Source organism: Pipistrellus kuhlii, unplaced genomic scaffold (genome assembly GCF_014108245.1).
Source record: "Pipistrellus kuhlii isolate mPipKuh1 unplaced genomic scaffold, mPipKuh1.p scaffold_m20_p_2, whole genome shotgun sequence".
Taxonomy (NCBI): domain Eukaryota; kingdom Metazoa; phylum Chordata; class Mammalia; order Chiroptera; family Vespertilionidae; genus Pipistrellus; species Pipistrellus kuhlii.
In genome coordinates, this window is record NW_023425515.1 from 1,721,198 (window position 1) to 1,747,855 (window position 26,658).

The 26,658-nt window shown below is 59.8% G+C and overlaps 1 protein-coding gene and 1 long non-coding RNA gene across 4 annotated transcripts; one reads left to right on the forward strand and one right to left on the reverse strand.

The window, feature by feature from the left end:
- Positions 1-373: 373 nt before the first annotated feature.
- Positions 374-2,027, reverse strand: LOC123652807. The gene is made up of 2 exons (XR_006742299.1): positions 1,485-2,027; positions 374-812 (listed from the first exon to the last, which is right to left on the reverse strand). It is a non-coding gene; the product is annotated as an uncharacterized LOC123652807 (long non-coding RNA).
- A 1,071-nt stretch (positions 2,028-3,098) lies between these two features.
- On the forward strand, positions 3,099-25,237 carry ETS2 (ETS proto-oncogene 2, transcription factor). Of its 3 annotated transcripts, none has more exons than XM_036445607.2 (10): positions 3,099-3,173; positions 7,545-7,616; positions 10,518-10,629; positions 12,080-12,199; positions 12,504-12,704; positions 18,185-18,268; positions 19,413-19,625; positions 20,700-20,957; positions 23,009-23,127; positions 24,010-25,237. In XM_036445607.2, exons 2-10 carry the CDS (start codon positions 7,545-7,547, stop codon positions 24,223-24,225), a joined length of 1,395 nt encoding a protein of 464 aa, XP_036301500.1. In that variant the 5' UTR covers positions 3,099-3,173; the 3' UTR covers positions 24,226-25,237. The 3 variants fall into 3 exon arrangements, with proteins under 3 accessions (XP_036301500.1, XP_036301501.1, XP_036301502.1); XM_036445608.2 differs by lacking the exon at positions 3,099-3,173 and adding an exon at positions 4,772-4,981; XM_036445609.2 differs by lacking the exons at positions 3,099-3,173; positions 7,545-7,616; positions 10,518-10,629; positions 12,080-12,199; positions 12,504-12,704 and having other exon boundaries at positions 19,387-19,625.
- Positions 25,238-26,658: the final 1,421 nt, after the last annotated feature.

A 26,658-nucleotide genomic window follows, 5' to 3' on the forward strand; every position in this document is an offset into this window, starting at 1 on the left:
TCTCTGATTGAGTTCGACACCCCTATCCTAGACATTTGGCCTTCAGAGCGCACGCGTCCCCCCCCCCCACCCCCCACCCCCCACCACCCCCCTGCTCTCAGAGGAGAGTGTGAAAAAGGAACTTAATAGCCAGGTCATTTTGAGCCTCTCTACCATGTGCTCAGCCCTGAAACATTCTTGACCTGCTTGTCTCTGTGTCCAGTGTCCAGCCCAGCCTGATGACGTCGGTTCCAGAAGCATCTGTTCTTCCCTTGTAGGTGGCGCGGATGGCACCGGGTCTGAGACCCACAGGGTCCTACTGGGCCTGGCCTCAGTCAGCAACTCGGGACCTGGGTTCTGGCTGGGAAAGAATTCAGAGTCGAGACTCACTTTCAAGAGAATGTTTATTTGTAAAGTCACAGAGGCAGAGGAAGTAAGTTGTGGAAGATATGGGCTGAGGAAACGAGTTATGAGGTAAAGGAAGAGACTGGGAGCTGGGGAGTAAGGAAGATGATGACAATGGTGACAAGCCTTGGGGGGGGGGAGGGGTGGTATGGGGAGGGAACAGGAAACGGGAAAGGCTCTGTGGCTCCGAGGAGGGAGAGCAAGCACACTGGGTCCCCAGTCCTAGGGTTTTAAGGGTGGAGATTTGAGCGGAGGTCCTAGGAGATCCTAATAGAACATTGGGCAGCTTTCCAGGTGTGTTCTGTCAGAGCTGTGATGGCCACTGACTGATTGGTCGGCACCAGGGCAAGGGTCCTTAGCCGATGCAGCTGGTGCTGGGGCAGCCACGGGGTCGCTGGTCTGGTTTGGCTGCTTTTCTGGGCCTGGAGCTGACAGACAACGGAGGCCCGGATGCTATCTTTGGAGAGGAAAGGCCAGGGGTCCAAAGGGCAGGGCCTCCAGATGCTAGGGGAGGACAGGCCACCCTGGGGACGAGGCCCCACCCTACAGGTGCCCTTTGCTGGGCACCCAGGCCTTTCTGCCCTGGTGACCTACTGTCCCTGGCCCGTCGTCCTTGCTCTGCTCCTGTCTGTCTGTCTGACTGCCCACCACACTTCTGCAGGAGAGGAGCACAAGGTTTAACAGTGAGAGCAGAAGAAAATGGGCTGTCAGGGAGGGACTGCCCGCAAACCACCACAAGCCATATCTTTCTGCTCAGATATGTTGGAAATGGCCCAGGGGGAGCAAAACGCCCCTCCTGCCCCCTCACAGCCCTCCTTCTGCACCAGAGCCTCAAGGAGAAACCGTGTCTTCCCCAAGTCCCTGGACCTCAGTGACTCAGCCCTGAGCACCCCACACTGCACACCAGTGAAAGGAACAGGCAGTTTCCTTGGGCGACTGAACTTGACCCCATGGCTGTGGGCACTCAGCTTCCCAGACAATACTAAGGGCTGAGTGAGGAGCCTGGAGTGGGGGAACCCCCCCCCCCCCCCATCAGCTAAAACTGAAGCCCAGATGAGTCGGTAATTTCTGCTACCATTAAAAAATAAAGAGTCACATACTCTCCGTGTCTCCATGGTAACTCACCGTGAATCTGTAATTCCGTTTATGAAACTCTTCTGGACCCATCATCTATGACTGCTGACGGGGCCTGACTCTACACAGAGAAGCCACCGGGATGGACTCGGTGTGCCCTCCGCACCCGGCTGTCTGCGCCGGGGAGACCCTGCCGCTGAGCCGCAGCGGCGCAGTGATGGTGCCCGGAGACCCTCCCTGGAGACCGGTAGTATCTCAATTATCCCCATAACGCCGGATGTAGGGTTGCCATGGAGACCGGGAGCCTTGGTAACAGAGGAGGGAGGCCGTTCCTCTGCCTTCGTGGCCCTGGGTCCCTGGGATGCATCCATTTTTTAAGCCCCATAGCCTCGCCTAAGCTGGGCGGTTTTATTTTGTGTCCAGCTAATTGTCCTCCCAAACACTGACACTCTTTGACAGGAATTTGCATAGGAAATGCACACATTTCTAGCCACCGACGCAAGCATTTTCTGCTGAAGACGGAGCTGGCAGAGTGTGGGTGATGGCTCTGACCACGAGTGGGAGTTCCTTACCCTCCGGCCGATCCCCTCCTGTGGGGGGGGGGGGGGTCCGACCCCCTCTTGTTAGGGGGGGAGGGGGCCGTGGTGCGGGGAGAACGGTCCTGCGCCTCCGCCCCGAGACGCTCCCGGGGTGACTCTCAAGGCCCCGCTCGACTCTAGGGGGCGCCACGGACACGGAGGCGACGGGCTCCCGGGCGCCGGGCGGCCTCAGCGCCCAGCCCGGGGTCCGCTCACCATCTCCTTTCCGGGACAGGAATGGCAGACATTAAAGGTCTGGTTAGAGGTCCGAGAACGGGCCCTCCATTAGCCACGTCCCGCAGCCGCGCGGTCCCCTGGCCCCGGCGCCCCGCTCCTGCCGATCGGGAGGGGCGGTTTGAGGCCAGATCCGCGGGACGAGAGGCCGAGGGGGAACACCAATGGGGGGGCACCCATGGAGGGAGGACACCAATGGGGGAAGACACCCATGGGGGGAGGACACCAATGGGGGGGGGCACCCATGGGGGGAGGACACCAATGGGGGGAGGACACCCATGGGGGGAGGACACCAATGGGGGGGCACCCATGGGGGGAGGACACCCATGGGGGAGGACACCAATGGGGGGGCACCCATGGGAGGAGGACACTCATGGGAGGGGACACCCACGGGGGGGACACCAATGGGGGGCTCTCCGCCCCGCTCCCCTCCCCTCCCGGGCACCACCTGGCGCGGCGCAGCGGGGACCGCGGGTGCCGGCGAGGTCCCCCAGACAGCCCCGCTCCGTCCTGCCAGGCCGGCTCCCCTCTCTCCCCTCCCCTCCCCTCCCCTCCGCCCCGCCCTCCGCCCCGCCTCCTCCCGGTCCGGCCCCCTCCCCCCGCCCCGCCCGGATCCTGAAGAGCCGGCCGCGGAGGGCCGGCCGGTTACTTCCTCCGCCGGCCGAGCGGGTGCAGAGGAGCCCAGCCCGAGCCGGAGCCCGTCCGCCCCTGCGCGCCTCCGCCCGCCTCCGCCCGCCCCGCCCGCCTCCCCGAGGACCCCCGGAGCCCGGGCCGCCGAGCCCCCCGCGCCCCCCGAGGACCCCCGGAGCCCGGGCCGCCGAGCCCCCCGCGCCCCCCGAGGACCCCCCCGAGGACCCCCGGAGCCCGGGCCGCCGAGCCGCCGGCCCTGCCCGAAGCGGCGCGGTAAGAGCCGGGCGGCGGGCGGGCGCGGGGTGGGCGCCGTGCGGAGCGGCTCCGGCTCCGGCTGCGGCCCCGGCTCCGGCCCCGGCTCCGGCCCCGGCCCCGGCCGCTCTCCGGGGGTTCGGAGCCCGGGCTGGGGGCGCAGCGGCGGGCCGAGCGCCGGGGTCCGGGCGGGTGGCGGCGACTCCAGGGCCCGGCGCCGCGCGCCTGGCTCCGTGCTCTCCGGGCCCCGGGGCCGGGGGCTGGGGGGCCGGGGGGTTCTGGGGGGCGGCCGGGACGCGGGGCCGGGCCGGGACGGGGACGGGGACGGGGACGGAGGGCCGGGCGGGACGCGCGGGGCCGGGGCGAACTCGGGCCGCGGCGCCCGGGTGGCCGATCCCCCGGGGCGGGAGCGCGCCGGCTGGTTCCGCTCGCTTTGCTTTTGTTTTTAAGGGAATCGGGGCCTGTGGGGGCTCCTGCCGGGCCGCCGGCGATCTGACTCCGCGGAGGGGCAGGAAGGACTCAGGATGGGGACCCCGGCGCCCCGGTTTGCGGGTGGCTTCCCGGGGCGCCCGCCTCCCCAACACCTGGGGCCGCGGCCCCGGGAGCGCGGGGCCGGGTCACCTGCGCGGCCACGGCCGGGCCCGGGCCGGCAGCCGGCGGGGAGGCCCGCGGGGCCGGCCCGGAGGGCGAGACCCCGAGGGCGGCGCCCGGGAGGGAGGGATGGATGGAGGGATGGATGGATGGAGGGGGCCCGGGCCTGCGGGGCGCGCCCGGAGCTGGTGGGGAAGGGGACCCGGGGGCGCGGGGCTGTCTTTATTTTTAATGAAGGTTTCAGCGAGCGTTTGTGCATTTGAGGGTTGTTTGGGTTTCTGGGGTTATTTTTTTAAGCATAAGAGACTTTGTACATTGGCCTGGATTCGCTTTCAAGGCATCTTAAACAGTGGTGCTCTCCTGGTTAGAAAGTGAGGCTGAGCGGTCCCCTGGGAGATAAGGGTAATTGCCGGCCCGTGGCCACTCCGGGGTGGTGTGCGTTCCGACAATGGCAGCGCCCGGGCCATCTGCCCGCCGCCCGCCACCATCAGCAGATCCATCTCCCAGTTAAGGTTTATTAAACGCTGAGTGAGAGCACAGCGCAGTGTACGGAGCACCGCGGGTCCCGCAGGGAGCAGCGCACACTCACTGCGGGGTTAGTCATTCCTCTCCCCGAAGTGGCAGCTTTCAGAGGAAAAGGCGCACCAACCTTCACCAGTACATTGGGGATGAGGATGGGGATGGGGGCGGGGGAGCGGGGAGCTCCTTTCTCTTTCTTTCCAAATTGGCCTACACGCAAGCCTGTGGTCTGCGCTCACAGAAGGGATCACCGGTTCCCAGAAGGGGCACGGGTGTCAGGCAAGTGCTGCTTGTTTTAAAAATGGAGCCGTCTTCAGCACTTACATGTCTGCCTCTGCTTTACCTTCCTTCCTTCCTCCCTTCTTTCTCTCTTCTTTCTCTCTCATTCCTCTCTCTCTCTCCTTCCCCCCCCCTCTCTCCCTCCTTAACCCCCCCCTCTCTCTCCCTCTCTCCCTCCCTCCCTCCCTCCTTCCTTCCCCCCCTCCCTCCCCCCTCTCTCCAAGCGGCGACCCAAAGGGCAGCACCAAAAGGACCCGCACTTGAAATTGAGGTTGGTTTACGTGGAGCGGGCTCTCGGCCTGTCTGCCACCCTGAGGAGCCATGTTGAGTAAAAGAAGTGAACTTAAACCTGAGTAGTTCTGTGTCTGCCCGAACCCACGTTGATGCTGCCTGGTTCTTACAGAACACATTAAAAGCTGGACAACAAAGAATTCTGTTCTGTAAGGAGTCCTTGCAGCCCTTTCCGTGGGCGGGCAGACTGCCTGCCTTTTCTCCCGGTATTTGTACACAAACCCCGGCCGGGCCTTCCCACCGCCTTCCGCATCCATTCTCTGCCGCTCGGCGAAGGTGGGCCCTCCTTCTCCATTTCCCAAGTCACCGGGCCGAGGAGGAGGAGGCGGCCTGGGCGGGTAATTGGCAGTTTGGTCTCCTGTGTGCGGCTTGTGTATGTAATCAACAGGTCCCCATTCAGACACGTGACAGAGAGCTGGGCGTGAAGGAGCCTTTTTCTCCCCCGTAAAGAGGAGCATGCAGGGGCCCGGCTCATGGCATCCGGGTGCTGGCTGCTCTGTAGGACTTCGGGGGAGGAGGCCCAGGCTATCCCGGCACCTGGAGGCGCTCCGGTTATCCCGCCGCCATGTGGTCCGCACTGCGCCCCCGAGAAGCCCCCGCCGTCTCCCGGAGGCCCCTGGGCCGCCCTGGGTCACATCCACCCTCCGGGATGGCAGGCCCGGCCCTGGGCCAGGGGGGCCGTCCGTGCAGCCACCGTTGCAGGAATGTTGGTTCCTGAGCACGTGCGGGTGGCACAGGCTCACCCAGTGGAGGCTGAGCACATGTGGCCGCGTTTGATCCGGGACAGCCCCTCCCCCCACAGAACCATTATTGCTCCCAGTGCCGCAGGCTCCTCTGCCCCCCCCCCCCATCAGAGGGTTCGAGGGTTTAACAGCCTCTGCAGGGCCTCTGGCCTCCCCTGAGGCACTCACCTCCCTCCCACGCCGCCATTCCAGCCAGGAGAGGAGTGTGTGCATTCCTGTGTGTGTGTGTGTGTGTGTGTGTGTGTGTGTGGTTGGGAGGTCTGGTTCAGCTATAACATTGATCGTAAAGATAAAACAAGAAAGCACAAAAAAAACCAATTAGGGGAAAATATGCTCCCGCCACCTCCCGTAAGCGCTATTATCAGTTGCGCAACGTTTGAAGCAATATTTTAATTACTCGAAGGCCTTCGCTGGAACGCCCAGTGGAGATGGGCGGGGCGGGAGGGTGCCATCAGCCAACCCTAAAGCTGCCAACCCTAAAGCTGCCAACCCTAAAGCTGCCTCGTAAGCCTTCCTTCCATAAGCCTTCCGTTCCCGGCCAGAGGGCCAGTAGGGTAAAGGTTACTCTCAGCTCTGCTAACCCAGCTTATTTGAAAACGAATTTTCGTTTTCGTTTCTCGTCTCCAGCATCCTGGTGGCATTATCTGTGTACCCTTCTCCCTTTCTAATATATAACCCGCCAGTTGCAGTTTAGGGCCCCAGTCCGTTCTCGTACTATCCCAGCAAGGTTCAATTGCAAGTCACATGTGTAACTATCAGTGCTGTCACAGTCACGTTCAGTATACAAAATAGGTGAACTGGATCTCAGTATATTTCCATTCGCCAAATACATTCAAGCGGCTCCATACACACGCAGTAAACCTAACATTCATGCTGGGATCGTTTATTTTTTTCCTGTGAGATCTTGGAAACCTTCGTGTGTATGTGACGTGTAAAGCGCATCCTGGGCTCTCCCCGCCACGTGCCAGCCGCCCGGCCCCCACACGTGGCTGGTGGCCACCCCCTGGGCAGCGCAGGTCCATCTAAGCCCAGGTGCTGTCAGGGCAAGTGAGGCAGATCCTTGCTTGGAATCTCCTCTGAGGGCGAGCACAGCTGAGCGACTCAGAGCTAACATGTTTGGGCCCTGTGTGGAGCACGGGAGGACCTGGGTCCGAGGACCTGGGGGAGGATCGGGGAGGAGGGGGGACCTGAGAGGGTTTGGTGTGAAGCCACTGTTCCCTTTGATCTTCCAGAGCTCCCTCCCATGAGAGGAAGGGGCCTCGGGCCCCACCCAGCATGCTTTCCCAGGTCTGGATATGCCTGGGGGGGGGGGGTCACCCTTGAGGATGCCCCCTTGCAGAGAGGAGGTAGCCATGGTCCCCTGGCACCCCTCTGGGTCTCCCCACGCCCTCCCCTCGAACAGCAGCCCCTCCGGGGAGGGACACGGGCTGCCTTGGAAGTCTAGCCCCCGGAGAGCGAGCGCCTCTATCCGGGTGCCACGTCTCTAAGCAGAATCCGTGGGACCCGAGTTATCATTGAGCGCCTGCAATAGCATCGCAGCCTTCGTGAGAAGGGCCTTTTAAATAAGAATCCCTGCCAAAACCGGTTTGGCTCAGTGGATGGAGCATCTGCCTGCGGACTGAAGGGTCCCAGGTTCGATTCCGGCCAAGGGCATGTACCTTGGTTGCGGGCACATCCGCTGTGGGAGGTGTGCAGGAGGCAGCTGGTCGATGTTTCTCTCTCAGTGTTTCTAGCTCTCTGTCCCTCTCCCTTCCTCTCTGTGAAAAATCAATAAGATATATTTTAAAATAAAGAAATAAGAATCCCTGGCGCTCGGTTCTGAGTGCTTTTACTGAGGGACTTTTTACGCTGTAGAATTTGACTGACTCGGGAGGGGAGGGGGAGGTCTGCCAGGGAAGACGCCTTATGAAAGGAGTGCTTGCCTCTGACTATTTCCCTCTTTCTCTTTTTTCTTTTTTTTTCTTTTTAGATGAATGACTTTGGAATCAAGAACATGGACCAGGTGGCCCCTGTGGCTAACAGTTACAGAGGGACGCTCAAGGTGAGTGACCACTAAAAGTTGGGTGTTTTTTGTTGTTGTTTTTTTTAAGCTCAATTTCTAGAAGAAGAAGAAAAAACAAACAAACAGAAAACAGTGGGTGGGGTCCGAGGACCTGTTCTAAGCCCCAGTATCTAACTTCTCGGCTGTGTGACTCTGGACTGTGTGCTGGATCTCCCCGGGCCTCAGTGTTCTGATCTGTGAAATGGGCATCCTGATGCTTGCGCCGCTTGTCCTCGGAGACCGGAGCTGCTGCTTCTGTAGAGGGCGAGGCCCTGGGGGTTTGTTTCTGAGACCCCGCCCGGTGGGTGGATAATGAGCCTCTGGTTCTCTCGGTGGGACGGAGCTGGGACGGAGCGGGAGCTGGGTTCCGGGGACGAGGGGAAGGCAGCCTCAGACGGAGCGGGAGCTGGGTTCCCGGGGACGAGGGGAAGGCGGCCTCAGACGCGGAGGGAGTGCTGCTTCTGTCTTCATTCCTCGGGGGAACGTCCCGGGGCGGCTCAGCGGGCAGGGCCCCGTCGGCCTCCCCGTCCGGGAGAGCGTGACCTGACGCTGTTCCCTGTGTGTGGCCCACACGCCTCGGGCGGGAGCAGCGGTTTTCGATCGGCCTCCTCGGAGCTCGGGGCCTTGTGCCAACGCGTGGCTCCTGCGGGCCCCGGTTCCTCGAGGCCCCTGGGAGGTCATTTGTCTGTGGAGCCCAAAGAGCCAGAATTGGGCTCGGGCCTCCCTTCAGTGTGATGGCGGCCGACGGGGCGTTACTTGTCAGTGTGGTCAGACTATTCGGATGCGGGCCAGCTGTGGCGGCACCAAGTTGCAAGGCACAACCCTTGAAAAGAAACTTCCTGGCCCTGACCGGTGTGGCTCAGTGGATAGAGCGTCGGCCTGCGGACTGAAAGGTCCCGGGTTTGATTCCGGTCAAGGGCATGTACCTTGGTTGTGGGCACATCCCCAGTAGGGGGGTGTGCAGGAGGCAGCTGATCGATGTTTCTCTCTCATCGATGTTTCTGACTCTCTATCCCTCTCCCTCCCTCTCTGTAAAAAAAGAAAAAAAAATCAAGAAAGAAAGAAAGAAAGAAAGAAAGAAAGAAAGAAAGAAAAAAGAAAAGAAAAGAAACATCCCCTGTGAATCCAGGGAGTCCGATGGTGTCCCTGCGACCCCTGGGCTGGGCGCAGCGGTCCCCGGAGCGGACGTGCGGAGATGGGTGGCGTGGATTGGTGTTGTCTCTGCACTTCCTCGTTTTAAAAAAAGAACGTGCTGTCAGTGAAGCGAAGGCATTTCTTAGTCAGCTGGGCAGAGCGAGTGGGGGTTTTCAAACAACATTGGCTAGCCCTAACCGGTGTGGCTCAGTGGGTAGAGCGTCGGCTTGGGGACTGAAAGGTCCCAGGCTCGATTCCGGTCAAGGACATGTACCTTGGTTGCGGGCACATCCCCAGTGGGGGGTGTGCAGGAGGCAGCTGATCGATGTCTCTCTCTCATCGATGTTTCTCTCTATCCCTCTCCCTTCCTCTCTGCAAAAAATCAATAAAATATATCTAAGAATTCAAAAAAAAAAAAAAAAAAGTCAGCTGGCTATTTTACGCACAGTCAGTCCAAAGCGATACCGTGGCTTCTTAATCCACTGCACGGGTGCTCCAGCGCTTCCCGAGGGCTCGCTCCCTCTGTCTCAGCACGCCTGATGGCCCTCACCGCCTTGGGCTTTGGGGGGACGGGGTGCGTGGAGTGTTTGGGGCCAGCTCCCCCCTCTGCCCGCCCACAGGGGTGATGTGTCATCCTCGGTTCTGTATTTCTAAAACGAAAGCACATGAGCCGATTTTATTTGTAAATGAGTTACACATTGTCTTACCGATGACTCAACGCGTGTGTCATCCTGTGACACACAGCGCGGGAGCCCCAGCCCAGCTGGGAAAGTACTCTTTCTTTACCATTTTTCCCTGGGCCGGCTGGGCAGTGAGGAACCGAGGCCTTCGCTGTCACTTATTAACCGCTCCGGCCGCCAAGGCTCCAGCGTGGCTGAATCTTCGATGGGGGTCGGAAATGGGCGAGAAGTTTTCTGTGTGTCTCTCTCCTCGCCTTCCCCGCCGCGGGCATGCGTGTAACTTTAAAGCGGTTCCCTTTGGGATCTGTCCCCCCAGGGAGTGTGGGACCGGGGAGTTCTCTCTAACCTGCTTTACTTTTAAAAAAATATACATTTTATTGATCTTTTACAAAGAGGAAGGGGGAGAAATAGAGAGCTAGAAACATGGATGAGAGAGAAACATCAATCAGCTGCCTCCTGCACACCTTCTACTGGGGATGTGCTCACAACCAAGATACTTGTCCCTGACCGGAATCGAACCTGGGACCTTTCAGTCCGCAGGCTGACGCTCTACCCACTGACCCACACCGGCTTTGGCTAATCCGCTTTACTTTTAGGATGGGGACCCTGCGGGAGCTTGGCGTGTTTCCCTCTTCCCTGGGCCGTTGGGATGGTTGAGGAAAAGCACCCGTTGCGGTTAAAGTGTTTTCATCGTAAACATTTCAAAACAGCAGCCTTGCTGAGCTCATTCCCCGCAGACCCGCTGGCTGCCTGGCTCCCCGATGATGTCACAGGAAGGCAGGTGCTGGGGGCAGGTGGCTCTGAGGCCCCGCCCCCCAGCACCATTCTGGGATCCTCGTATTTCTGGGTGTCTGTACTTAATTCATTAACCCCAGTGGACCGAGCCCTTAGACACACATCCCCAGCCTTTCGGCCTCCGTGTGAGGGGGATTCGATGACCTGTGGGCCTCCCTAGGAGTCTGGGCACGACGGGTCCGCTCCAGGGGAGCGTACACAGTGGCTGGTTTTATCCGATGACCCAGGGACCAGACAGGTGGCTCCAGAAGTAAAGACTAAACTCCCCGTTTTCTCTCTGTCCCCCCTGCAGCGCCAGCCGGCCTTCGACACCTTCGACGGGTCCCTGTTTGCCATCTTCCCCTCCCTGAACGAGAAGCAGGCTCTCCAGGAAGTGCCCACGGGCTTGGACTCCATCTCTCATGGTAAACTGCACCCAGAGGACCCGGGGGGGGGGGGGGCACGGAGGGGGCGGCGGATGGGCCAGGGGTGTGGGGTCTCGAGTCTCCGTGTGAATGGTCGGATGGAGGCTCCGGACCTGGGCAGGGCCGTCTCCCCTTTGCTGAGTGCGATGGTTCTGGGTCTTCCCTGCCAGACGCACCCCAGGGAGAGCCGATGTCCCGCCCCTGGCACACCCCAGGGGACCCCGAGGTTTCTGCCTGGGGGTGTCACCCCCACGGCTCCTCCGGGGCCACCCCAGAGCAGACCAGGCCACAGTCAGATGCATCTCCGCTTTCATGCTGGGTTCTCTTAGACCCGTGGTCGGCAAACCGCGGCTCGAGAGCCACAGGCGGCTCTTTGGCCCCTGGAGTGTGGCTCTTCCACAAAGACCACGGCCTGGGCAAGTCTGTTTTGAAGAAGTGGCGTTAGAAGAAGTTTAAGTTTAAAAAATGTGGCTCTCAGAAGGAATTTCAATTGTTGTCCTGTTGATGTTTGGCTGTGGACTGAGGAGTTTGCCGACCCCTGGGCTGGATCCTCCCCCGGGGCTTGGGGCCACAGGGGACTCTGGCTGGTCTTCCCCGTCTGCATGGACCGCTGTGCTCCTTCGAGCCGCCGTCCATTCTCTCTAGCGGACGGACAGACAGACGGCAGGCCAGCGGCGCCTCTACCGTGGCCGGCATGGTCGTTAGCTGGAAACATCCCAGGCGTGACTGTGTCACACGGAGTAGGCGCTGGGAGACGCAGCCCAGAGAATCAATGAAAGCCGATGCGCTGGCGTCAGCGTGCCATCACGTGACGGCCGTTTATCATTCTTGAAATCGCCGAGGGGATCCGGGGAAGACTGTTTTGTTTCTCAATAAACGTGGAACGTGTGCCAGCGTCACGGGGCGGAGGGCGTCTGCCTGTGGCGGAGTTTCATGGACTCGGCTTCCAGATGATGCATCTGATGATCCTTTGGCCCCAAAATCATGCACTTCCCTTGGACTGTCTACAGTATTTACAGCTAGACATTTTTATCTCCACAGAGGCTGCTGTGGGAAGTACTGGGTCATAAGCTACAACTTGAGTTTTTTTCTAATAAGTGATGTGATGGAGTGTTTATTTATTAATTTCAGTCAAAAAAAAAAAAAAGTTTAGGGTACTAGTTATACTCCTTTAAGGAATTATGTCCAGGTGTGAGATCAAAATGGTCCTTGGCTAAAAACTACGATGTCTCCCCTAAATTAAGGTGACCAGATGTCCCGCTTTTGGCTGGACAGTCCCAGTTTCTAACAATTTGCCCCGCGCGGTGTTTTAAAAAAGTCCTGACTTTTTTAAAACACCGCGGGACAAATTGTTAAAGATCAGGACGTCTGGTCACCTCACCCTAAATGCCCCTCCGCGGTCGCCAGCTCGCAATCCTAACGTCCATCCACCTGCCCGGTTTCTCCGCAGACGCGGCCAGCTGCGAGCTGCCGCTGCTCACGCCCTGCAGCAAGGCAGTGATGAGCCAGGCCCTGAAGGCCACCTTCAGCGGCTTCCAGAAGGAGCAGCGCCGGCTGGGCATCCCCAAGAGTAAGTGCCTCCGTCGAGCCGCCGGGCGGGGTCTGTGCCCCTGGACAGGCAAGCCTGGCTGCCCTGGCACGCGATGGTTGTATCTTCAGGCGGCTCCCAGAGGGTGGCAGAGACGGGGTGAAGCCGAGCCAGTTTTTATCCCAACCCCGTCAGCCGGCCGCTGTTGCCCGTGTCTCAGAGGTCCCCCGGGGGTCTCGCTCACGCCGCTGGTCCTCGGTGCCCGGGTGGACGCGGTGGGAACACCAGGAGCGACTTCCCCGGTCTCACCGCCTCCTTCCATCTCCCCCCGTGTGTGTCCCCGCAGACCCCTGGCTGTGGACGGAGCAGCAGGTGTGCCAGTGGCTGCTCTGGGCCACCAACGAGTTCAGCCTGGTGAACGTGAACCTGCAGAGGTTCGGCATGAACGGCCAGGTGCTGTGCAACCTGGGCAAGGAGCGCTTCCTGGAGCTGGCGCCCGACTTCGTGGGCGACATCCTCTGGGAGCACCTGGAGCAGCTGATCAAAGGTGCCCGCGTGGGCGGGGGCGTGCGGCCGCGGCCGGAGCTTCTGGTGGGGTGGGCGCCTGCAAACGCCACCGGCGTGACTCATGTGCGGTGACGACGGATTTGAATCCACCTCTGTGTGTGTGTGTGTGTGTGTGTGTGTGTGTGTGGCAGCGAGCAGGGCCCCAAGGCCTAGCCTGTGTGTGTGTGTGTGTGTGTGTGTGTGTGTGGCATCGAGCAGGGCCCCAAGGCCTAGCCTGTGTGTGTGTGTGTGTGTGTGTGTGTGTGGCAGCGAGCAGGGCCCCAAGGCCTAGCCTGTGTGTGTGTGTGTGTGTGTGTGTGTGTGTGTGTGGCAGCGAGCAGGGCCCCAAGGCCTAGCCTGTGTGTGTGTGTGTGTGTGTGTGTGGCTGGCATCGAGCAGGGCCCCAAGGCCTAGCCTGTGTGTGTGTGTGTGTGTGTGGCTGGCATCGAGCAGGGCCCCAAGGCCTAGCCTGTGTGTGTGTGTGTGTGTGTGTGTGTGTGGCATCGAGCAGGGTCCCAAGGCCTAGCCTGTGTGTGTGTGTGTGTGTGTGTGTGTGTGTGTGTGGCAGCGAGCAGGGCCCCAAGGCCTAGCGTGTGTGTGTGTGTGTGTGTGTGTGTGTGTGGCAGCGAGCAGGGCCCCAAGGCCTAGCCTGTGTGTGTGTGTGTGTGTGTGTGTGTGTGGCATCGAGCAGGGTCCCAAGGCCTAGCCTGTGTGTGTGTGTGTGTGTGTGTGTGTGGCATCGAGCAGGGTCCCAAGGCCTAGCCTGTGTGTGTGTGTGTGTGTGTGTGTGGCTGGCATCGAGCAGGGCCCCAAGGCCTAGCCTGTGTGTGTGTGTGTGTGTGTGTGTGTGTGGCATCGAGCAGGGCCCCAAGGCCTAGCCTGTGTGTGTGTGTGTGTGTGTGTGTGTGGCATCGAGCAGGGTCCCAAGGCCTAGCCTGTGTGTGTGTGTGTGTGTGTGTGTGTGTGTGTGGCATCGAGCAGGGTCCCAAGGCCTAGCCTGTGTGTGTGTGTGTGTGTGTGTGTGTGTGTGGCATCTAGCAGGGTCCCAAGGCCTAGCCTGTGTGTGTGTGTGTGTGTGGCATCGAGCAGGGTCCCAAGGCCTAGCCTGTGTGTGTGTGTGTGTGTGGCATCGAGCAGGGTCCCAAGGCCTAGCCTGTGTGTGTGTGTGTGTGTGTGTGTGTGTGTGGCATCGAGCAGGGCCCCAAGGCCTAGCCTGTGTGTGTGTGTGTGTGTGTGTGTGTGTGGCAGCGAGCAGGGCCCCAAGGCCTAGCCTGTGTGTGTGTGTGTGTGTGTGTGTGTGTGGCATCGAGCAGGGTCCCAAGGCCTAGCCTGTGTGTGTGTGTGTGTGTGTGTGTGTGTGTGTGGCATCGAGCAGGGCCCCATGGCCTAGCCTGTGTGTGTGTGTGTGTGTGTGTGTGTGTGTGTGGCAGCGAGCAGGGCCCCAAGGCCTAGCCTGTGTGTGTGTGTGTGTGTGTGTGTGTGTGGCAGCGAGCAGGGTCCCAAGGCCTAGCCTGTGTGTGTGTGTGTGTGTGTGTGTGTGGCATCGAGCAGGGTCCCAAGGCCTAGCCTGTGTGTGTGTGTGTGTGTGTGTGTGGCTGGCATCGAGCAGGGCCCCAAGGCCTAGCCTGTGTGTGTGTGTGTGTGTGTGTGTGTGTGGCAGCGAGCAGGGCCCCAAGGCCTAGCCTGTGTGTGTGTGTGTGTGTGTGTGTGTGTGGCAGCGAGCAGGGCCCCAAGGCCTAGCCTGTGTGTGTGTGTGTGTGTGTGTGTGTGGCATCGAGCAGGGTCCCAAGGCCTAGCCTGTGTGTGTGTGTGTGTGTGTGTGTGTGGCATCGAGCAGGGTCCCAAGGCCTAGCCTGTGTGTGTGTGTGTGTGTGTGTGTGGCTGGCATCGAGCAGGGCCCCAAGGCCTAGCCTGTGTGTGTGTGTGTGTGTGTGTGTGTGTGGCATCGAGCAGGGCCCCAAGGCCTAGCCTGTGTGTGTGTGTGTGTGTGTGTGTGTGTGTGGCATCGAGCAGGGTCCCAAGGCCTAGCCTGTGTGTGTGTGTGTGTGTGTGTGTGTGTGGCATCGAGCAGGGTCCCAAGGCCTAGCCTGTGTGTGTGTGTTGTGTGTGTGGTGTGGCATCGAGCAGGGTCCCAAGGCCTAGCCTGTGTGTGTGTGGTGTGTGTGCATCGAGCAGGGTCCAAGGCCCTAGCCTGTGTGTGTGTGTGTGTGTGTGTGTGTGCATCGAGCAGGGCCCCAAGGCCTAGCCTGTGTGTGTGTGTGTGTGTGTGTGTGTGTGTGTGGCATCGAGCAGGGCCCCAAGGCCTAGCCTGTGTGTGTGTGTGTGTGTGTGTGTGTGTGGCATCGAGCAGGGTCCCAAGGCCTAGCCTGTGTGTGTGTGTGTGTGTGTGTGTGGCAGCGAGCAGGGCCCCAAGGCCTAGCCTGTGTGTGTGTGTGTGTGTGTGTGTGTGTGTGTGTGTGGCATCGAGCAGGGTCCCAAGGCCTAGCCTGTGTGTGTGTGTGTGTGTGTGTGTGTGTGTGTGGCATCGAGCAGGGTCCCAAGGCCTAGCCTGTGTGTGTGTGTGTGTGTGTGTGTGTGGCAGCGAGCAGGGCCCCAAGGCCTAGCCTGTGTGTGTGTGTGTGTGTGTGGCATCGAGCAGGGTCCCAAGGCCTAGCCTGTGTGTGTGTGTGTGTGTGTGTGTGTGTGGGAGCGAGCAGGGCCCCAAGGCCTAGCCTGTGTGTGTGTGTGTGTGTGTGTGTGTGTGGCATCGAGCAGGGCCCCAAGGCCTAGCCTGTGTGTGTGTGTGTGTGTGTGTGTGTGTGTGTGGCATCGAGCAGGGCCCCAAGGCCTAGCCTGTGTGTGTGTGTGTGTGTGTGTGTGTGTGTGGCAGCGAGCAGGGCCCCAAGGCCTAGCCTGTTGTGTGTGTGTGGTGTGTGTGTGGCACATCGAGCAGGGCCCCAAGCCTAGCCTGTTGTGTGTGTGTGTGTGGTGTGTGTGTGTGGCAGCGAGCAGGGCCCAAGGCCTACCTGTGTGTGTGTGTGTGTGTGTGTGTGTGTGTGTGTGTGGCATCGAGCTGGGCCCCAAGGCCTAGCCTGTGTGTGTGTGTGTGTGTGTGTGGCATCAAGCAGGACCCCAAGGCCTAGCCTGTGTGTGTGTGTGTGTGTGTGTGTGTGGCATCGAGCTGGGCCCCAAGGCCTAGCCTGTGTGTGTGTGTGTGTGTGGTGTGTGTGTGGCATCGAGCAGGGTCCCAAGGCCTAGCCTGTGTGTGTGTGTGTGTGTGTGTGTGTGTGTGGCATCAAGCAGGGCCCCAAGGCCTAGCCTGTGTGTGTGTGTGTGTGTGTGTGTGTGTGGCATCGAGCTGGGCCCCAAGGCCTAGCCTGTGTGTGTGTGTGTGTGTGTGGCATCGAGCAGGGTCCCAAGGCCTAGCCTGTGTGTGTGTGTGTGTGTGTGTGGCATCAAGCAGGACCCCAAGGCCTAGCCTGTGTGTGTGTGTGTGTGTGTGTGTGTGTGGCATCGAGCTGGGCCCCAAGGCCTAGCCTGTGTGTGTGTGTGTGTGTGTGTGTGTGGCATCGAGCAGGGTCCCAAGGCCTAGCCTGTGTGTGTGTGTGTGTGTGTGTGTGTGGCATCAAGCAGGGCCCCAAGGCCTAGCCTGTGTGTGTGTGTGTGTGTGTGTGTGTGTGTGTGGCATCGAGCAGGGCCCCATGGCCTAGCCTCGGTCACTGCCTTGTTTGCTGTCGCTGGGCGGCATCGGGGAGGGAGGATGTGGGGTCGCAGGCAGAGAGGCCACAAACTTCGCCCCCGTGGCCAGGCTCCCCTGGCAGAACCGAACCGAGGAGCTCAGCCTCCACACCGGGGAGCCTTCATTCAGACACACCCCATGGATTGTGCTGTGGATTTCCCCAAGTCCAAACGGGTTCCAGCAAATAAGTTTTTTTTATTGTATTTTTTTTTTAAACAAACTTGGACGTGATTGAGATAGATCTCCACGCCGATGTGTTCTACAAAAACTGGCCACTCAGCCAAAACCGGTGTGGCTCAGTGGATAGAGCGTCGGCCTGCGGACTGAAGCGTCCCAGGTTCGATTCCAGTCAAAGGCATGTACCTTGGTTGTGGGCACATCCCTGGTAGGGGGTGTGCAGGAGGCAGCTGATTGATGTTTCTCTCTCATCGATGTTTCTAGCTCTCTCTCTCGCTCTCTTTCTCTCTCTCTTCCTCTCTGTAAGAAATCAATAAAAATATATTAAAAAAATAAATAAATAAAAAATAACTGGCCACTCAGCCAAGCACTGTCATCCTACAGAGAGAAAGTCTTGGTTCAGACCTTGAGGTCACTGACGAACATACATTGAGTTAGAAAGAAAGACATCGTAGTGAGGGCTCCTTCAGCGGAAACCTGAAGGAAACCAGCCCCTTAATGGAGTTCAGGGTGCTAGTCCCGGTTTAAGTGAGCACCGAGTTTCAGCATCTGTCAGAGACCCGGCCGCACAGAGACCGTGGGCGTCTGCCCCAGCCCTTGCCGGTGTGGCCCCGAGGCGGGGTGACTGTATGACCCCGACATGCCCCTGACCTTGGACAGGCCTGGCCTGGCAAGGTTCCGGGGAGGGCCTGTTGCACCACTGCTCGGGGAGGCCGTGGGCTGGGTTTATGGGTGTGTGGGTGTGTGTGTGGTTAGTGTGTTTGCAGGGAGTAGGCATACAGAACCGCAAACCTTCTCCCTTTCAGAGACCACGGGCACGTGTGTGTGTCCCTGCGTGGCCCTCTCTGAGCGGCTGCTCACCGCGCCCTGGCGGCCTTTCAGGGCCTCAGACAGCGGCCGCGGCCTCTTGGAGGCGGGAGGGGAGCCTGTCCTCGCCCCCTCCCTCCCCAGCCTCCGGGGCGGGGGGACTCGCTGCCACGTCCCTGCTGACCGGCACACCATCGGGTCTTTCCGATTGGGCCGTGGGGAGTTTAACTTGGCCCATGGCGGCATTCATGTCGGAAACTCTCTCGTTAAAAAGTGAGTCGCCGCCTCTGGTTTATAAAAGATGTAACATCTTGGGACCCGTCAGATTAAATGGGAACCACTAGATGCGATGGCTTATCCTGAAATAACCATAGAGTGGCAATGCAGAAAGCCACTTTTTGTTGTTGTTGTTGTTTTGGTGTGTTTTGTTTTTAATCTTCACCTGAGGATATTTTTCCATTGATTTTAAAGAGAGTGGGATGGAGGGACGGAGGGACGGAGGGAGGGAGGGAGGGAGGGAGGGAGAGAGAGAGAGAGAGAGAGAGAGAGAGAGAGACATGGATGTGTGAGAGACACATTGATTGGTTGCCTCCCAAATATGCCCCGACCGGGGCTGAGGATTGAACCTATAACCCGCGCATGTGCCCTTGACCGGAAATTGAACCCACGACCCTCTGTGCCCTCGCTGATACTCTAACCACTGAACAACTGTGGCCAGCGCTGCTTGTGTGGTTTCAACCTCGATCTGCCATCTTACCTCTCCTGTGTCTGTTTTCCAGAGAACCAGGAAAAGGCAGAAGATCCGTATGAAGAAAATTCTCACCTCAACTCGGTTCCCCATTGGATCAGCAGCAACTCATTAGGTCAGTCTGGCTCCTGCCCTGCCGTCCCGGTGGGAAGTCTCCTGGTTCATGGACAGTCCGAACCTCTAGAGTCTAGACCTACAAGGGCCTCTATGGTGGTCACGTGGCTCTCGAGCCGCTGGGCGCCTGAAATGGGGCTGGCCCACACTCCACACGGAGACGTGTGATCAGAGTGTAACGCCACCCGATGTGTGAGCCTTAGTAAGAAGCAAAGAGTGTAAAATATCTCTTTCCTCCTCTTATTTTTTTAAATATATTCTATTGATTTTTTCCTGAGGGGAAGGGAGAGGGATAGAGAACTAGAAACATCGATGAGAGAGAAACATCGATCAGCTGCCTCCTGCACACCGCTACTATGGATGTGCCCGCAACCAAGGTACATGCCCTTGACCGGAATCGGACCTGGGACCCTTCAGTCTGCAGGCCGATGATCTATCCACTGAGCTAAACCAGTCAGGCCTCCTACTTTGAAAGATATTGATTACCTGTTGAACTGATCATGGGTCAGTTAAATTACTTAGGCTCAAGTAGAATTTTTCAAGTTCTCATTTTGTTGTGTGTGTGTGTGTTACTTTTTTAGCGTGGCCACCAGAAAATGTAACATTGCCTAGTGGCCTCCTGGTCCAGACCACGCACAGAGCAGGGGACAGAACGCAGGGAGCGGGGTGCTGGGGTCCCATCCAGTATAAGGGAGGAGAGGCGGCTGGGCCAGGGCAGGAAGTCTGTGTGAAGCGCCACCAAATTCGCTCTGAACTTTGGCGTTGAGAGGGGAGTCAGGGCATTCAGCTTCTCCCTCTGGTTGCTGGCACATGAGTGCAGGTTACAGCCAGGACAGACAGGAATGGAGATGCCATATTGGGGGCATGTCACTCAGCCCAAGCCTTAGTGTCCTCGGAGGTCGAACGCCAGTGACCCTTGTCCTCCTGCCGGTCACAGAAAGCTCTTGTTGGACGAGAGCCACTGAAACATTAACGCCGAGGCTGGCACCCAGGGTCCAGAGGCCGCAGGCATTTCGGAAAGGGGCCAATAGGCCTGCCCGTCACAGCCCATACCCTTGAGGAACTGCTCGTGTGCAGAGGGGTGAGGGTCTCTGATGGTCACAGACAGTCGCCTAACGGCTCCGCCGTCGATGGTTCTGTTCCAGGCTTTGGCGTGGAGCAGGTGCCTTACGGGATGCAGACGCCGAGCTACCCCAAAGGCAGCCTCCTGGACAGCATGTGCCCGCCTGGCACCCTCAGCGCCGAGCAGGAGTTTCCCATGTTCCCCAAGGCCCCGCTCGGCACGGTCGGCGTCGGCTACTGCTCCGTCAGGCAGGACTTCACCGGCAGCACCTTGAACCTGATGGCTGGCGGTCCCGGTAAGGAGCTCCGCACGGCCCTTGGAGCAGGCTGTGGTCGGACGGCGGGAGCGGGGGTCTGATAGCGACCCAGCTGCTGCTGTGCCCGTGTCCTGGGCTCCTCAGGCCGCTTTCGCCCACCATCCCCCCAGCAAGCACGCCTGGCCGGCTCTGGGCTGTGGTCCGGGCCTGGGGGTGTTGGTCCGGGCCTGGGGGTGTTGGTCGGGGTCTGGGGGTGTTGGTCCGGGCCTGGGGGTGTTGGTCGGGGCCTGGGGTGTTGGTCGGGGTCTGGGGGTGTTGGTCGGGGTCTGGGGGTATTGGTCGGGGCCTGGGGGTGTTGGTCGGGGCCTGGGGGTGTTGGTCGGGGCCTGGGGTGTTGGTCCGGGCCTGGGGGTGTTGCTGTTGGGAGTCGATGCCTCCACCCAGTGGGGTATTTTGGGAGGCCGTATAGGAAGGGAACAGATTTCTTTTGACGGAAATATGTACACACACAGCACAGACCTCAGGCTGCACGCCTGGTTGAATTTGTACTTGTGCACCCTTAGTCACGGCCACCCCATGCACCCCTGCATCCGGTGGAGCCAGGTCTCCAGCACCCCTTGAGGCTCTCGTACCCTTTCTCCATCATCAGTAGCATCCCTGCCCCAAGAGGAAACCATTGATCGTCCTCTTATCATCCTAGTTTTCCCTGTTCTTGACCTTGGTACAAGTAGAGCCACAGTGTGTGTGTGTGTGTGTGTGGTGTGTGTGTGTTTACTCATCACCATGTCTGAGATCCATCTATGCTGTTGGATGTGGCCCTCCTCTGTCCTTTTTCTCGGCTGTATAGTACTCCGCCCTGGGCGGCCCCGCATGGCGTATTGACGCTGTTGTGGAAGGAGGTGTGTCTGTGTGGCATGCATACCAGGCCCCAGCCCTCCGTTTCAGAGCAGCCTGAAGTCTGACTGGGTGTACACCGCAGGGCACACGTGGGAGGGGGAGGTTGGCAGCAATGCCGCCGCCCGTGAGTCCAGGACACCCCGCGGTGAGGTGTGAGCAGCGGGGCCCACATGTCCCCGGCCGGAGGGTCACAGTGTGTGCCTGCTTGTCCGCCAGGGAAGCCCGGGGACCGCGACGCCTCGGAGCAGGGCGGTGACAGCTTCGAGAGCTCGGACTCCCTGCTGCAGTCCTGGAGCAGCCAGTCGTCGCTGCTGGAGCAGCGGGTGCCCTCCTTCGAGAGCTGCGAGGAGGACGGCCAGGCCCTGGGCCCCGGCAAGCCCACCATGTCCTTCAAGGACTACATCCAGGAGAGGAGCGACCCGGCCGAGCAGGGCAAACCGGTCATTCCTGCGGCTGTGCTCGCGGGCTTCACGGGTGAGTGTGCCGCTCCGGGGCCCGCCCCCTCCCTGCGCCCTGTCCGTCCCAGCCGTGTTTGTTTACCCAGGGCGGGTCTGGTCTGAGCACATTGCATCTGCACCCCGCGTTTGACCCGGGGGTGTGACCCTGCATCCAGGCACCTGGTCGCTGAGCCACGTCTTAGCTGCGTCTCTGAATTCTACAGCGGCCAGCTGCCAGGTCTGGAGGGGAGGGCACACAGCTCCCTCGGCCTCCCCAGGGAGGCAGGGAGGAGGAGGAGGAGGAGGAGGAGGGCACTGAGGCCACAGAGGCTTCGGCTCTGACTCACCCACTCCAGGAATTTCAAAGAATGTAAACTGGCTCGGGGAGGGCGGCCTGCCGGCCTCAAATAACACAGGCCTGTTTACCTTGCCCCGCTCCTAAAACCCCTCTGATTTATAAGGTTTGGGCGAGAGCTATTCTAGGCAGGGGACAAATATCAGGGCTGTTTTTGGAACCAGATTATTTCCAGCATGTTAGCAAAAATACCGAGATTTTTATTTACTTATTTTTTAAAATTGCTTCATGCGTCCTTAAATGAGCCCTTCCCCCTGTACTTTGGCTATATATAGAGCCCTTGGGGATTTAAAAAGCACCTACGTACAAGCCCTGGTGGGTGAAAACAGGCCTGGGTGGCACCCACGCCACCTTGCTGTCCTCTGAGACACAGCCGGCCGCGGAGGCGTGTGGAGGGCACGCAGGGGGAGCGAGAGGCCATGCTGCCCACACCGGGGGTCGGGGCCCGATGAGGTAATGCCCAGGTCAGGCCCGGGTGGGTGTGTTCCATGTTAGTTCCTTCCCTGCCCCGTGGGTGCGCCAGGCGTGCTGTCGGGAGTCGGTAGGCCGCCCTGCGTGGGCGGCATTGACCCATTTTACAGATGGGGCAATGCGCCCGGTGACACAGCTCCCTGGCGCACCGGCAGCCGGTTCCATGGGCCCCAGCACGCCTGGCCTCGGTGCCCGTAGCCACACCTCGCTGCCCGTGGCCTCTGGGTCCTGGGGACCAGCTCTGGGACGGGCGTGTGACAGGCAGGGCCCTGCCGCTGGACCACAAGGCGGCGGTTCCAAATCCTGGCCCAGAAAGGGCGCTTGGCAGAGCGTGGGCGGCAGCCCACGGAGGCGGCCAGGCCCTGGAGCCCGCTCCCAGTGCTCCAGTGGCTCTTGAGGAAACGGAGTCTTGGTTTAAGCAATGGAGCCACCGTCCCGTGGCCAGAGAGCCACCGCACGGGATCCCACAGGCACCGTGTGGCCCCGTGGGTAACTGCCTGCCCCTGCCTCCCGCCCAGCGTCCATAGCAACAAGCCCTGCACGGGGCTCCGGGAGGAACGGGGTTTGGAATTGTGACGCCCGCCGTCAGTGGCCCTGAATTTCCCCCCAGAAAGACCCAAGCCAGGCCCCCGGGGCCAGGGGCCTCCTTTCCCGGAGCGGGGATTCTGCTTGGGGCCTAGCCTCGTCCATCCTGCTTAGCGTTCGGGACTGTCCCCACCACCTGGAGCGGCACCTTGGCATCGGCACCAGGGTCGGGCCCACGTTCTGCAGCCTGTCTGTCTGTGTCACGGGGACGGCTGGCCCCTTGCTGTATTTTATTTTATTTTTTTTAAGTATATTTTATTGATTTTTTACAGAGAGGAAGAGAGAGAAATAGAGAGCTAGAAATATTGATGAGAGAGACACATCGACCAGCTGCCTCCTGCACACTCCCCACCAGGGATGTGCCCGCAACCAAGGTACAGTCCGCAGGCCGACGCTCTATCCACTGAGCCAAACAAGTTTCGGCAACCTTGCTGTATTTTAAATCTGTGAAAACCGACAGCTGGCCTGGCCAGTATGGCTCAAGGGTTGAACATGGACCCATGAACCAAGAGGCCACCGGTTTCATGGCCGGCCAGGCCACGTGCCCGGGTTTTTGGCTCCATCCCCCGTGGGGGGTGTCAGGGAGACAGCCGGTCCGTGTTTCTCTCTCCTCCGTGTCTCTGCCTTGCGTCCCCTCTAAACACCAATAACACCTGTGACTGCCTCTTCCTCCCCAGGAAGCGGACCCATCCAGCTGTGGCAGTTTCTGCTGGAACTGCTCTCGGATAAATCCTGCCAGTCCTTCATCAGCTGGACCGGCGACGGCTGGGAGTTTAAGCTCGCCGACCCCGACGAGGTAGGCCCAGAGCCCGGGGATCGGTCTGAGGCGCCCGACCCCGCTCTCCCGGCTTTGGGTTCACACCCTCAGCTCCCCGGGCACAGAGAGGGTCCCGGGACGGAGGCGAGCTCTCCCGGTGGGCCCGGCCCGGGAGTGTGTCCGGCCCCGCTGGCCGCCTTGCTCCGTCATTGAATGCAGAGGCGCAGGCAGTACACCGAGGCTCCCTCCTGGCCGTGGGACAGGGCCTTGGGAGGGTGGCTTGTTCCTGTTGGGGGGAGGGGGGAGCCTTGTGTGCACACCGGCTGGGCTCCTATGCCCCTCAGCTGAGCTGGGGGGGGCAGGTCCAGCCCTGCCCATCGGGGGGAAGCCCTGCCACCTCCCCAGCCCCTGGGAAGTGGAAGCACTGAGATCCCTGATGTCACCAGCTCAGAACCCCACTCAGCATCTGCTGGTGGGAAGAAGACCCTAAGACCCGGGGGGGTGAGTCAGGGGGGTGAGCACAGCTTGTCCCTGGCCTCAGGACCCCCAGTTCAGAGCCCTTGGTTTCTGGGAGGTTGTGCTGAGTGAGGGGCTGTAGGAGCCCTGTGCCAGGCGGCCCTTCCCTTGGTTAAGGTGACCAGATCGTCCTGCTTTTGGCGGGACAGTCCAGATTTTTAACGATTATCGGGACTTTTTTAAAAACGCCGTGGGACGCAGGGGAACACTGTTAAACATCTGGACTGTCCCGCCAGCAGCGGGACGATCTGGTCCCCCTTACCCTCGGTCCTCGGAGAGCCAGCCGAGGGGCGCGCCCCGGTACCATCCTCAGGCCGACGGGACCTCCGGGGTCCTTCCGTGGGCAGGTCCCCTGGCGAGCACAACGGGGCGGGACTGAGCTCTCCCCCGCCCGTCTCCCCCCAGGTGGCCCGGCGCTGGGGCAAGCGGAAGAACAAGCCCAAGATGAACTACGAGAAGCTGAGCCGCGGCCTCCGCTACTACTACGACAAGAACATCATCCATAAGACGTCAGGCAAGCGCTACGTGTACCGCTTCGTGTGCGACCTGCAGAACCTGCTGGGCTTCACGCCCGAGGAGCTGCACGCCATCCTGGGCGTCCAGCCGGACACGGAGGACTGAGGCCGGGGCCGCGCGGGATGGGGCCATCCCGACCGACGCCCGGGCCCTGCCGGCCGCCCCCACTCTGGGGGGGGGGGACAGCACCGAGAAGCAGTGGCCTTTTCCTTCCAAACTGCGGCTCTGCCCGAAGCACACGGAGCCTATGGGCAGGAACACGCCATTGGGGGGCTGCAGCCGCGTGGACGCGGCCGAGGGGGCGCCCCAGGGGCCGCGTGAGGCTGCGAGCGTCCTCGGAGGAGGAGGGAGCGTGTGGACGCGCACATTTGGTTCGTCCTCTCCGGCCGTCGGACAGGAAGGCGGTCTCTCTGTCTCGGAGGGCGGGAGGGGCAGGGAGCCATCGTGCGGTTTCGGACGCGGGTTTGTACATAAGGATTGTAATCTTACCCCTGTTTATCTAAGCCCTCACCGTTCTATTTAACAGAAGTTGTATATTGTAATTTAAAGTAACTCTATGACTCTGTGACATAAGAGTGCGCCACGCGTACCCCGTTTTTTTGGTTTTTTTTCAGGAGCGCCCATGATGGCGTTTTGCAGAGGGTTTGTGAGACGCGAATCATTTGCATTTACTGTGCCTCCAGGCGAAGGTCTAAGGGGGCTCACCCCCCATATTTTTGTGTGTGTGTTTTGTTTTGTTTTGTTTTGTTTGCTTTGCCCGGGCTATTCTCCGGCAAGGACGTTGTTCATTTGGGGATTTTTATAAGAAATGTAATGTTATTATCTGGGGCCGCCTCCAGCCTCTCCTTTGAATTGTAACGTAAAACCTCTAAAGCAGTATTTTTCTTGACGGAGGGCATAAGTCCCTCGTGCCGACGCATGCCTTTCAGCCCGTGGATCCACAAACCTGGCTTCCCAGTTTGTCTGTGTGTTCCTCCTGCAGCTCACCCCCCCCCCAGCCCCACGTGACTCTGATTAAAATAAGAATACTATTTTTGGAAAAATATGCAAACTCCTTTTCTGAGACGAGGAGGGATTTATGTAGCAGCTATTTTTACTGTAAAAGTATTTCACTGGAGAAAAAAAAAAATGTACTTTGTAACAAGAAAGCTTTATTTTTTATCTCGGCTCCGCGTCCGCGCTGCAGGGAGCGGGAGGCGGGGGAGGGGGGCCTTGAGGGGACCTGGATGTGAGCGGAGCGAGCGCGTGGGCCCTCCTCGTTCTCCGCGAGGCTCGGCCGTCTGTCTGGATGCCACGCTGCTCCTCGTCTTGTTTTATCCTTGTACTTTGGATGCAGAACGCCCAGGGGCCCAGCCCGGTGGGTGGCAGGGCCGGACCGAGGTCCCTCGCATGGTGAGAGGGACCAGTCCCTGGGATGAGACCACACGCCCAGCGACAAGGACGCGCTGGGAAGGACAGAGCCGCCCCGGCCTCTTTACACACAGGATGTCTCCAGGGCGGGACCTGCCTACCGCCCGGACGTCGGTTTATGACATCGACGGGCATGTGACGGGACACGTTAGCCACCGGCTCATTGTACATGGGGTCGGACCCCCTGGAACCAGTACTGGGCTGCTGTTGTTCTTACCGACCCGGTGGGCGGTTGCGTGCGGTCCCACCTAACCGCGACGGGAGCCGAGGTCCCCTCCAGACCTCTGGCGTGGCCGCGGACAGAGCCTAAGTGCAGAGGTTTTGTAACTTGGCCGTTTTCTTTCTCAAATAAAGTATTTTGTTTATATAAACACCCCCGCGTGAGCGTCGTCCTTCCCCGTCCCCACCCGGCGGGGCGGGCAGAGGGGTGGCTCGTCAGCAGCCCTCCCCCGGCCTGAGTCACGGCTCCCTGTAAGGGATTTTTATTGATACATGCGCCGGCCAGCTACCACACGGTGACCAGGCTGGGCCCAGCTGGGAGCCCTCCCTGCAGGCATCCCCAAAAATTGTTCCTTCAAGTGAAAAGTTCATTTTAGGAAGGGCCTAGAGCCGAAACCAGTGTGGCTCAGAGGGTAGAGCGTCGGCCTGTAGACTGGAGGGTCCCGGGTTCGATTCCGGTCAAAAGCATGTACCTTGGCTGTGGGCACATTCCCAGTGGGGGATGTGCAGGAGGCAGCTGATGGATGTTTCTCTCTCATCGACGTTTCTAGCTCTCCCTCTCCCTTTCTGTAAAAAATCAATAAAATATATTTTAAATAAATAAAGTAACATGGTTATGGAAAAATCACCATTTTTCTGAGAGTGCCTTTTCCCTGCTTCCCGATCTCTCTGATGTCTGTTTTCGGGGAAGAGGGCTGGGTTCTGACACCGCCGCCTCCGGGCTGCAGGGACACGTTTTGAAGAAGATCAGGCCTCACGCTGATCCATAGCTGGAGGAGGGAGGGGCGAGGAGTAACTCTCAAGTCTCGGTGGGCACTGTCTGCTGTTACGCCGAAGCCGGCAATTCGCTTACACGGCAGCTGGAAGCAAAACCATGTCAATAAGCCATGTCCCTGTGGTTGCGGGAAG

What these genes read in the sequence shown, in the direction of transcription:
- ETS2 (XM_036445607.2), top strand. Translation starts at nt 7,545, where the DNA reads ATGAATGACTTTGGAATCAAGAACATGGACCAGGTGGCCCCTGTGGCT. An exon ending in CCGGCTGGGCATCCCCAAGA is followed by an intron (nt 12,200 to 12,503) that starts GTAAGTGCCTCC and finishes GTGTCCCCGCAG; the next exon opens with ACCCCTGGCTGTGGACGGAG. An exon ending in CCTGGAGCAGCTGATCAAAG is followed by an intron (nt 12,705 to 18,184) that starts GTGCCCGCGTGG and finishes TCTGTTTTCCAG; the next exon opens with AGAACCAGGAAAAGGCAGAA.